The sequence below is a fragment of the Copidosoma floridanum genome, unplaced genomic scaffold (assembly GCF_036245765.1).
Source record: "Copidosoma floridanum isolate Cflo_tuat_1 unplaced genomic scaffold, Cflo_Japanese_pri ptg000013l, whole genome shotgun sequence".
NCBI lineage: Eukaryota > Metazoa > Arthropoda > Insecta > Hymenoptera > Encyrtidae > Copidosoma > Copidosoma floridanum.
The window spans coordinates 23,620,863-23,633,234 of NW_028321890.1; the positions used below are offsets into that span (position 1 = coordinate 23,620,863).

The window sequence follows — 12,372 nt, forward strand, 5'->3', positions numbered from 1 at the left end:
TATACATAATATATACATGTATGTTCTTCGGTGCTTGGCTTATAAACCTCCTTCTCTCGAAGCTCGAGCACTTTGGCTGCTGAACAATGCAAAATTCACGACGACGAAGCAACATCAGGGTTAAGCAACGTTATACGGTGTAATTGTAATTGTTTCCATCACACACACGTACTCGTACAGCTGAGATTTTATTTATTTATTTTTTTCCTAGTATTTCTGGAATCGCAAATTGTGGGGGTCATTACACAACACGTAGTAAATACGCGGCGAGGACGAAGACAGCGATAATAGCAAAAACGCGGCTTACTGCATTTGTCTGTTACTACTTACTCGAAAAACTGGAGTAAGTAGTAACAGACAAGTGCAGTAAGACGCTAAAAATTGCTGTGTACGTAACTACTGAAGATTGAAAAAAATATTCGGAGCGTTCTCGACGACACAAAATTACGTTTCTTGGCTCGATGGGGAAACAAAAATGAAGCGATTCGGTGACTTGGGTTTATTTTGACCATGTGATTTGCGGATATCACGTAGACGTGATGATCCGCGCGTGAAAAAAATCAATATTTAAGCTGAAATTTTTTAAAAATATGTACAATGTTACCGTATCGGCGTCGAAAGACATTGAAGTGATGGATTACGTTCCTCATTGCACGACAAAGGTTCCGTCGGTTCTTTGTGAGTAAACGGATCAACGACTCTCTTTTGTTCGTAGCGCACGTAAGTATAAAGGATTTTATTAACGTCGTTGAAGTTGATTCGAGTTCAATTACAATATGAAGTTCACCGCTGGTATATTGATTACCGAAGCGAATCAAGAGATAAATAAGGATGATAGTGGACCTAATTACATTTTATAATCACTACAAAATTAGCATCGCCGTTTAATGTCAGTGAAATATGTGTATACCCATCAGTGGTGTTGCTCAATTAAATTTATGGATGTGAAGAAAAAGTTTTGGAATTATGTTAATCAATCGACAAGGTCCGTTCGATACGAGTGTGTAATTGAGAGGGGCATAAAAAAAAAAAAAAAAAAGAAAAGAAAAACAGAGATCGGACGAGTTTAAATGTCCAGCAAACGATGACACATCGGGGACACATGCTTCGCTCTCGGTTATCGAACCTGTATAACACAACTGACTCATGCGACTGCATTATTTCTCTTTCGCTCTCTTGATCCTCGCTCCTCAACTTGCATCAATTAAATGTGTTTTTTCATATATTTTATCAACATGTATATGCATTCCCTTATTGGTCCAATGTACACGTGTACCTATGTGAATCACGTGTTAAATAATAATACGACTTATTTGAGAAATGACATCACTTAAAGGTATTTCTTGGATTTTTCCATGTGTATCGTACGTAGATTTTAATGAAACAGGAATGTAACTCTACAAGTTTTACAAATGCCAGTAGTAAACGTAAATGGCACCTGTACTTTTTTCCACTTGTCAAAGTGTATACGGTAGAGTACATTAAATTCCCCCAAAAAAGTAAAATTCTTGTGATTTACGCAAAAACACGTATGGGTATGTCTTTCATAATTTATATTTGCGTAAACTCTCAAGTTTGCTAATAAAATTACGTACGGAAGCTCACTTTGTGCTTAAATTTATGTAGTAAGTATACAAAACTCTATAAACCGTAAAGATAAAAATCAAACGTAAAATGTGAGGCAATTTAAACGAATAATAACTTTAATTAATGGCTACCGTAAGATATAAATAGTAAAAAAAAAAAAAAATATTTATACTGCATAGTCAAATACCAGAAGCTTGTTCACATCATATCTGCGTACGCGACGCATGTTTGGAATCCGAGGAGGTGAAAGTTGGCTATATGTTTATATACACACACCAGAGTCATAACGAGGATTTCTTCGGTTATTACTCATCACTATTCATTAAAAATTGTAGACCTTTGGCTCACCTACGATCGCACAGTAAATAATGTAAAAAAAAAAAAAAAAAAAAAAAAAAAGAAATTGGTATATATGATTTATCCATGAAACTATTTACAACCAAATAAACTTTTTACGCATCAAATTAAGGTAATTGACGTGAGTTTATTCGATTGAAAAAATAAGAAATTTTAAATATACCTATGCAAAAAGCTGGAAACAGATGGGACTCTACGTTAGACAATGTGGGGTATATTTAAGAAAATACAGTTCACCCGCTTTATCCTTCTCTCTGGGCGCAGGCACGCATTAGCGTACAAGATAATGGAGTTACGTAGCGTTGTTTCAATACGAGTAGAGTATACATATAGGTGCTACTAATAAGGTGGGCGTTGAATTAACGCGCGTGAAGGGCATCGATCTCCGCGCGCCGTGTTTGCCGGCAAGAGGCCGGCGCGCGTTTAAATACAATTGCTTTTATACTCAAGTCTGCGAACAGTGCGTATATCTCTCTCGCGTGCATTTGCGTAATTAATACACGGAGCGAGCAGTGCTATGTGCGCTTGCGCGTATAGTACTTATAAATAAAGAGACCAATGTTTGTCCATTTATATACAAATGTGGTATAGTTTATCACTCCACGTGGCGTGGAGGCTAATTGGTTGCCATTTTTCGCAAGGAAGGGAGTAATTAATGTTCCGAAGGCTCGCTTCTACAGAGTGATTACAAGCGTGGGAATCGTGGGGTTCGTCTGATTTACAAAAATGTCAAACGATCTTACTTTGTGACTCGTTTCTATTGTTGGGGAATCGCATGATTATCCGTCATTTGTTTCGGAGGATGCTCGTGCTTTTCGACCGAAAAATCATTATTTTCGCATCCCTCGCAACTGATGATACAATATTTCTTAGAGTGCAAACCAAATCGATACGAATGGAGTACCTCATTAAACTTATATCATCCACACCACATTATTTGACCCTTAAAACAAATGAAACTCCATACATGCATTGGACACAATAAGCATAAGATCCAAGCAGTATTTTTAGCATCGGTTCAATAACTTTTGTCGTTTGCCGCGGCCTGAATTGAATCCATTGTCGTGCACATTTGTCAGCAAACCAGCTGGCGACACTTAACAAATTAATACATCAGCCCTGGCATGAAAAACACACTTTGTCCACACATCGATCACTTCTTATCTATGTTATAGATGAGACATCATCGAAACATCGAAAAAAGTCGACGCTAGGAAATTTTAATAGTGGAATGAAAAAAAAAAAAAAAAAAAAAAAAAAAGGTTTCTGCAACCAACATACACGTAGACGTATAAAAACAAAGTGAACAATGAAAATCAGCGCTACCTATTCAATGCGAACGCGCACATCTAATTTCTCAATAAAAATAAACCACATACGCTTGCACAAGCCAAACGACTACTTAAGCGACGACATCGAAGACGCCTGTGACGGCGCGCATTTACATTCATGCAGCTCCATTATACCACAGGTGTATATATATATGTATCATACATGCGTGGTATATGTATACCATCTTGGGGCCGATGCACCAACCGCTTGAGCATTGCATCTCGAATGCAAAGTACTGCGGATGGAATACCACTCGATCGTTACGTACACACACATGCTATCGTTGTAAGTATGCGCTTAACCATCGCTGCACGCGCGCGAGCTTTTTATTTTTCGCACCGGCACCACCACGCTTGTTCTTTCCGGTGGTGCTCGCACTCGCGCGAACCAAAGAGAGAAACGATACTGGTGCAGGATGTGGATAATAGAGGATATGCTCGATGGAAAAAAAAAACAACCTCAGGACTCCTCCTCGTCACCCTTTGGGGAAAACTATACATAAGGACGTCGTTTCGTTGTGTCTTTGTCATTGTGAGTATATAATTATACGCTGGATAATGACACTCCTTGAAAACGATTGCTTTTTTTTATTATTATTTCATCGGTAAAAGGGCTGATCGGGTTTGACCTTTAGAAAGCCGCGTTATTGTGCATCAGGTGTGCTTGAGAGAGAGAGAGAGGCTCAAAAGTAGGCGCAATGGTAAGTGTCGATTTGAAAAATGAATACGCTTTAGAAATCGATGGGCCGAGACTTATGGCCGCTTTCCTCTGCTGTTATTTTCAGCAAACGTTTTCAACACGTGTTTCGGCATTGTTCGCCGTACCTGCACCGTGTATGTACATACAATCGAAACACAAACTTTCTAAGTTTACGTATCTCTGTACGTCGATTTTTGACACAGTACTTACTGTATACGTTGCAGTTCACCTCGTCATTCGGTGTGTCATTTATTTTCATCCGATGATGAAAAAAAGGTTTTTACGTGAGTCACAGTGAACAAGGGGGCAGGTTTTAACGGAAGGAGTGAAATGAAATAATCAATCTCATGAAGAGGGTTCGGTGAGATAAATATATGGTCATATGTTGAGTCTCCGCTACCTCATACCTATATGGTACAAGCGTTTTGTTAATAGGATATGCGTGTATACAATTGTTCTTTCTCTTTGTTTCACGTACATGATTTGTTTTTTTTTTTTTTTTTTTTTTTTTTTTCATCTTACTGATAAAGGAAATATATGGAATGGATTTTAGGTCGGAAGTCTGGTGAACTTTGTCTTTTACAACATGAGAATTTATTTCATTTCTATCACCCTAACTTTGAAAAATCTCGCGTATACTTTCATGTGAGTAATTTAAAAAAAGTGGAAGTGTGTATGTAGCCAGTACAATGATACCAATACTTCGTTGCGCTCAGTATAGGTGTAGGAACCGCGTAACGTGAAAAATCGTCGTTCTTACCGATGTTTCGATCAATGATAAATACGCGTTTTCTAAACTTGTTCGAGGATACAGACAGATACGAGGATTCGGTAAGCGATATACTGCGTGCGTTAAGTATATACACGACTCAAAACTTTAATGAAAAAAAAAAGAAACTCCGTTTTTACTCGCTTGATGTGCGCAAATAAATAATAACACATTTAAATAAGTTTCCCATGCTGTAATTCTATATCTGTGCTACAGAAGTACTGTTGCAGCTGCTAATGGTGTAATTTTTCACCTCGGATTATATATACCAACAAGATTTCACTCCACGGAAGTGTATAACCTTAACAGCTTGTACGTATGTGTGTGTATAGATCCAGGAGTTTTAGTTCCAGTCGCATAAGTTATACTCTGCATGAAGATCATTATCGCGTAGCTTATAATTGCCTGGATCATCTATAGAAGCGCGAGAGCCGGAAAATTACTTTGTCTATTCCACGATTCTAGCTTATTTTTTTATTCATTTAATGCGCAAACTCGGCAAATCATACCTATAACCGATCAACCTTTTTTTTTTAATTTTTTTTTTTTTTTATCAAAGCATCACGTGGATTTTTTGCACCAATATACAATTACACGTTTCGAGATAATATAGCCTTCATCGACCCCCCATTAGAGATCCAATCGATCAATCAGTTGACTTTTAATTTAAAAAAAAAGCAGCCTTGCCTCCCTCAAATGGATGCCCATTAAAACGCCTCGATGCACTCATTGGACATATTTCCATACGTTACGTAAAAAAAAAACACACACACACAGCAACAAGTGTAGACAGGATACAAACCCCCCAACACAATTAAAACCGATAAATATACCGAAAAAAAAAGTTGGCCTATACCTCGAATTCAATTAGCCGCAGTACGAGCGGAGAGCCACGCAAGAGATGAAAAAAAAGAGAAAAAAAAAAGTATACACAGATAACGAGGATCACCGTTATAATGCCGCTATACTTACATGCTGCTACCCGTGTTCCTCGGAGCAGCGAAACACAATACATCCCGCGGAAGAAAAGCTGCAGTCCACTTAGGGACCAATTAGCGTATACCGTATTACATGCACACACACGTATAGGTATATACCTCACGGCTATATGCACGGCAAAAGAGAGAGGGTATATTAGGGCGCAGACATCGGCAGGGGGCCGAGGTTTAATTTAACGAGAAGACGACGCTCGTGAGGCACCGATCGTGGCGAAACGCGAATTTTTCCGAATAGCATTAAAGCCACACTGCGACACGTGTACGCACGAGTACCCAATACGTTGCACAAAAGACTCGCCAGCCAGGCATACACATCAACAGGGAAGCACCTGTGCACTAAACATATATACATATATATATATACATGCCTGATAATAAACGCTGTAATACCCTTTCACCGTGAGACTTTCTCTCTGTCCTCCCAATCTCTTCTTTTTGGTCTCGAGGCAAAAAAGAAAAAAGAAAAAAAAAGGCTCATCGGCATGTCGATCGGTAATACCGGCTAATCGGCGAACAAATGGCGTACACGACTACCGATGAACGACCGATCGTATGTAGTATAGGAACGCGTGGATAAATTTACAGACCTCCTCCTCCTCCTCCTCCTCCTCTTGGCGCGTATCTGCATGCGCGAGGATGTGGGCGCACGCGGCTCCTCCGGGGATTTCTTATCGATTCGCGCGTGTCGATTTGATGATATACACGGGCCTGTCTTGATGGGCCCTCGACTACGGTGCGCTGGGTGGTCGTAACGGAGTTACATTGTTGGGGAAATCATAATTAACGGCTGAGCCGAATTGTATCCCGATTTCTTGCCGATCAACGAGTGTGTATAAATTAAGCATTGGTGTTTGCTCGTCCCATCGTTTTTACATATTTTTTTTTTCTTTTTTCCTTCAAATCGTATATTTTAATGCGCCGTAAATTTTTATGACGGGCGAGCGAAAACGACTTGGGGGTTTTTCAACTTATTCCATCGACGTCGACGATATTTGTGAGCGATAAGCATGTGGACGAATTTGTAATACATCAAGCCTTGATGTCTCGAGCCTCACTTTGCCATCATATGATTATTCATGCGAGAGTCCTGGGCACGTTGATATTCATTCTAAGCTATTTTCTGGCCATACACGTTAATTTATCACCGAGTGGTTTCACAACATCTGACTTTGTGAATTTTAGGGAAATTCGTTTCGGTTCATTAAGGATTGATGTACTACTCTGGGATGGACTTTATCGGACGATAATGACGATGGCGATTGATTTTTTTCATCAGGGAGCCATGAAAATCAACGAGTCTCCGCTACTATAATTACTACTGCTAACGATGAATACAAATTAATGTCCAAACACCATTGTTTAAAAAAGAAAGAAAAAGAGAAAAAAGCCTTTCGTACCCATGGACAAATAACACATCGATCAAACAATCGAGGCCAATCGTTGACAAAAATAATCAATACACCCGACAACAATTTCTATCCGCGCACGAGGGAGAAAATCTCCGGCTTCGCACTCGATAAATCAAGGCACCTCTATATGTTATACATGAGAATATACATATACACCTGCGTATATCTATTCAGCTCGCGTGTGAAAGAGAAACGCCTAATCGATCCATCGGTACACGCGTACACAGGGTGTATATATATACCTGAGACGCCAGAAGCCAAACATCTTCTCCGATCCTTTTTTTTTTTTTTTTTTTTTTTTTTTTTTTTTTTTTTTCCTTCAAGACGGCGGGCGAGGGAGATGAAAAACGAAAAAATAAAGTACCTCGGAAGAGAGAGGAAGAAAGAACCGCGAAGGGGAGGGGGATCCGTGCACGAGTATACACGCGTGGATTACCTGGGGCGGGCAACCCGATGGAACTTCCAGGTGCCGAGCGTGTCGGCGCTGTAATAATCGTCGCAGCCGCCGAGGGAGCACAGGAGGCCCCTGCTGCTGCGAGCCCACTGCCAGCCCATCAGCTCACCTCCCGGCTTTTTGCCGCGCAACGACTCGGCTCGCTGCTGTTGCGGCTGCCGTGCCTTTTTCACGAAATTATCCCTATTTTGCTGCTGCTGATGCCGGGGTAGGGGCGGAGGCGACGCCGTGGGCCACGACATTCCGTTTGGCTTGCGCTCCACGAGCTCCAGCATCTTCTCCTCTGACTCTTTTTTCTCTTCCGTCTTCTCTCCGAATACAATGGGACAAAAAGAACGCGATGATGATTTGCTTTGGAGAATCGGGGCTCGTCTCCGCTGGGGTTTAACACTTCACTTTTCTTCGAGTTACGATCACTACACGCTATGCTCATTTAGCCTTGGCTTCGTTGTTTCGTTCGTCAATGTGTTTTACACCTCCTTGCCGGCACAGCCACGCGAAAGATGAGACGTTGCGAACTGCAATTGATCGCCGCGTTTTGGGTTTTTTGTTTGATGCGAATCAATGACAATTGACACGCAAAATTGATAAAAACGTATAGGGTGGTGGTGGTGTAAATCATTTAAGTCGCATCCCTCGAACGATCATCTTGATCCATTGAAAAACTACCGTGTGAGAGTTTGAAAGAGCCCAGGATCCCCGGGTAAAAAGTTCCGAGGGAAGGAGGGGTAGGAAAGCTCCTCTTGGGAGGCTTCGCGGAAGAGCCGTCGCGGTGGGCCTCTCGATTCACCCGAGGTTAAATTAGCTGCAATCTTCTCGTGCAGTGGGTGAAGGTACACGGTGAGAGAGAAAGAAAGAAACGGCGTACTTTCATCAGTTTCAGCTTAAAAGCTCAGCTGCCGGAGAAGGGGAGATTGGCGCTCTTTTCGGCGCCGAGATGCTGCTGTGCGATGCGATTCGTGCGAATGAGAGGAAGCTCCTTTATATTATACGGGCGTGCGTGCGCGGGGCCTTTTTTTTGCGGGAGCGGATTTCGATAGGCGCCGCTTTGGACCGAACCTTAAACGCCGATGCCGATCAAGAGATGCGGCGAATGAATTTTTTTTGTTGCAGCTCAATGGCACTTTCTTTTTTTTTTGTACCAATAGATTTTCGGAAAATAAAGTGTGAAATTGATAAAAAAAACGCATCAAAGTTAATTATCTGTCGTGCTAATTTTGTGCAACAGTACAATTCACGGCTGCACTGTCAAAGGCATCGAGGTGAGTTCACTCACCCTTCCGTCATCTGCGTAAATGCACCGTGGACGACTTCGTGGGGAAAAAAAATCAGAATGACGCGAACGAGTGTCGATAAAACACTTGCTTCGCGTACGTGCAACGTAAAAACGAGTCCCGGTCGAGTAGCCGCGATCATTCGACTCTTCTTCGCCCATTCCAGCCGAATCATCGCGCGAAAGAGCCAACTCCGTGAAAGCAAATTTTCCCTGATTCGTCACGGCTGGATCGTAAAGCACTGCGATTGTCATTCAAAGCGCGAGCCTCGAAATTACGACGGATGGAAGGAAAAAAAAAAAAAAAAAAAAAAAAAAAAAAAATAGAAGTCCGGCGCACGCACAACGCCTCGCGTTCATTAAGCCACGAGCCGCATCGACACACGGACTCGAAAAACAAACGCGCGTATTCTCCGATCGGTAAGACCCGGTTTCTCGGGCGTAAATCTCTCGCGCTGCACTGCATAAACGTCGCTACGTACGTGCATGTAAATCGAGAATGTATATAGGTGAATAAACCGCGGTTGCAGCGGGAACAGAGAGACAGCCGAAGGGAATCGAGAGACGCTTGGGAGCGATCTGAATTTGAAATGGGTGAATAGTGAATTTTTTTTTTTTTTCCATTTTCAACTATGGGAGATGAGCGCTTGTTTGTGAATCGATGAAACAAAGAGACACATACACGTGGTATTTATACCTACGCATTAATTTCAATCGATTTCAATCGCATACGATAAAACTTTTCATGAATTTCAAACGAATCGCAACGTAGGCAACTGCTTCAAGTCGAAGGTATCGTTGAAAAAGTTTCAACGAGATCGCGGACCCGTGAAATTTTAATTAAACCGGTCAAGGGCCATCCAAGGGAGCCAATGCCTATATAATTACACAGAAAAATGAAATTGCCGCAGCTGCAAGCAGTACTTTTTGTTATCGCGGGAATTTTCGAAACTTCGCGGGCGATGAACTTTTGAATACTCGACAAAGACATTCCACGGGGTGTATAATATAATATATGTTTTATGCGTCCCGCAATTTACAAGAGCATCTTATCTCTGTAGTGTCGAGCCACGTGCTGAGATTCTAAAACAAATGTTAAAACGCATATCCATGTAGGTACAGCCACTCGCTCCAGTAAGTGTCCGGATCGCAATGAGGTTGGTAAGTATTTTTTTACTCGTTGACATATTAATTGAAAAAAAAAAAAAAAAAAAAAAAAAAAACCACCCTTATCGTCATTACCGCGCGAACAACACGGCACAGCTTCCAAGCGCTATACAGTTGTATATGTTAGGGCGTATAAATAACCCCGTGCTATCTTTCTCCGCGAGCAAAGTGTGAGCTACGTGATTTATAGACGCGAGCGGCGAGATAAGGCGTTTGCATCCGTTACGGGAGACAATTTTTACGTACAGTTCCATTGTGTCGAGAGATTTCAGCTGAAAGAGCGCCGATAACCACGCGCGTTGCAAACGATGCTCTACTGTTGTTGTTGTTTTTCAAGGTTTCGTCTTTTACAATTTCACTTTCGATTCGATTGAGAATAAGAATGCTCGAGTCTACTTTAAACATATAGTTATAGACTCATCTGTTTTTATAAATTTTACTATTAATAAGGTAGGGGGGGGGTGGAGGCGGTTTCTTTTTTTTGTTATTACACACCAGGTATTTTAAGACGGTTAATCATGCCGGAGACAAAGCAGTAAAATATCGGACAGAGCCCCGAGACCGTCGCGGACTGCAGCTCATACTAAAATTTAATAATCGATATCGGCATATCTCGATCAATCAAACGATTCGCAACATCTCACCCATAAAAAACAAGTATAGATCAAGTTTCACGTTAAAATTCACCAAAAAACAATGCGATCCGTATACTTGCACTTTCACCAACTAAAACACCAATCGGCACTTTCAAAAAAAAAAAAAAAAAAAAGAAAAAAGAAAAAAAAAGAAAAAACTATTAAAATAAAAAGAATAAAATCGAAAATCGAAAGCACACAAGTAAGTATACTTAATATACGACAGCCCGGGAGCAGCTGCCGGCGGCTACGGCCGTCAGGACTGCACTGATCGGCTCGAGCCGCAGACAACCTGCTATTCTCTCGCCTGTACACTCGGTGCTTGTATATATGTATATACGTATGTTTAAGTTTATAAGCGCTCCTCTCGCGCATTCGTGTATGTCTAATATATATAGTAGCGGCGAGCGAGCGTGGCTGTTGTGTATTTATATATGTATATATAAAACACACGACGAGTAGCTCGTCAGACCATCGCCGCGTATCTTGGCAGCCTTATTTTTCGTCCCGTGCTCGCGTGATGCCTGCGCCCATTATAAATGTATATATTATAAGCAAACGCGTCTCTCTCGCGCTTCCCTCCCCCGCAACCGTAGCTCGTACATATATATATATGATACACATGTTTTAATAACGCGAGTGGGGTAAACGTACTCGCGTTTATACGAGCGAATGAGTATCCTACGTACACGCAACCACACATTATATACCTTTGCACACGAGTGCTGTGAATTTTGCAAATTTCGTCAGAGGTTCCATTGTCCTCGCTTCAACTACTATTCATATCCGCAGGTGGCAATAATCCTGGGATTTGGGCACACTTGCGGTGGGAATTAAGCTTTTTCAGGGGGGAGCAGAGCTTTTTTTTTGTTTGTTCGGCGCGAAACGAGGGTCTTTGTATTTATCAAGCAACTCACTCGACTTCATTGGAGCTTATCTACGCTCGCAGCCAACCAGATACACACATACATGTACAAGCTCTTATTGTTGAAAGCAATCGTTCGTTTGAACAAAGCTTTTTTTCGAGTGGTGTTCAAAGTTCATTACTTAATTTTCACAGATTAATTTACTATTTTAGATATGGCGAGAGAAAAAAAAAAAAAAAAAAAACAACGCTGCTCTTTCGAGCTATTGTTCTAGTGTTCTGTAATGAATATAATATTTATACCAATATGTATACCTAACCGAGGTCGAACTCGTTACCACCTCGGCAAAGAGTTTTATCACCTATTCTTTGAACGAAACTAAAGTGTGCACGCCAGAGTCGCTCGTTCATTTGTTTATTACACTGTCGCAAAATTACAAAACCTACGCATACCATATAGGTACAGGTACTTTACGACTTTTTGACAGGCGGATACCCAATACTCCTCATCCCTATCCCATGCTCGACTCAATATATATATATATATACGTTATAAATTGGATGCCAAAACCACAGCTTGGAATGACACAGCATCGCGATCTGTAGAGTTAGAAGTTATAGCCATGGCTTGCAAATTGAGACGACAAGGCAACTCTGTGTGTATGTGTGTGTATGTGTTGAAACGGAAACTTGCACAATCAATATACACAACATCGAGCGGTGAGTGAAACGAGTCGCGCCTCGTTTGATATAATGACATCGAGGCACTTAATGCTCGGGGAGTGCACATATTATACTTATGCACTATCGAATTCCTGCAGTTGCAC

At 41.3% G+C, this 12,372-nt stretch overlaps 1 protein-coding gene across 2 annotated transcripts in view; it reads right to left on the minus strand.

The window, feature by feature from the left end:
• Positions 1-12,372, minus strand: part of Fak (protein tyrosine kinase 2 Fak) — a 61,066-nt gene that overhangs the window by 9,049 nt on the left and 39,645 nt on the right. Inside the window, exon 1 of one of the 2 annotated variants that reach the window (XM_089590867.1) lies at positions 7,588-7,880. The exons of the other annotated variant lie outside the window; for it this stretch is intronic. Coding sequence (XP_089446993.1) covers positions 7,588-7,880 — 293 coding nt within the window. Of the gene's footprint in view, positions 1-7,587; positions 7,881-12,372 lie in introns of those variants that run through there. 2 annotated transcript variants of the gene reach the window in all.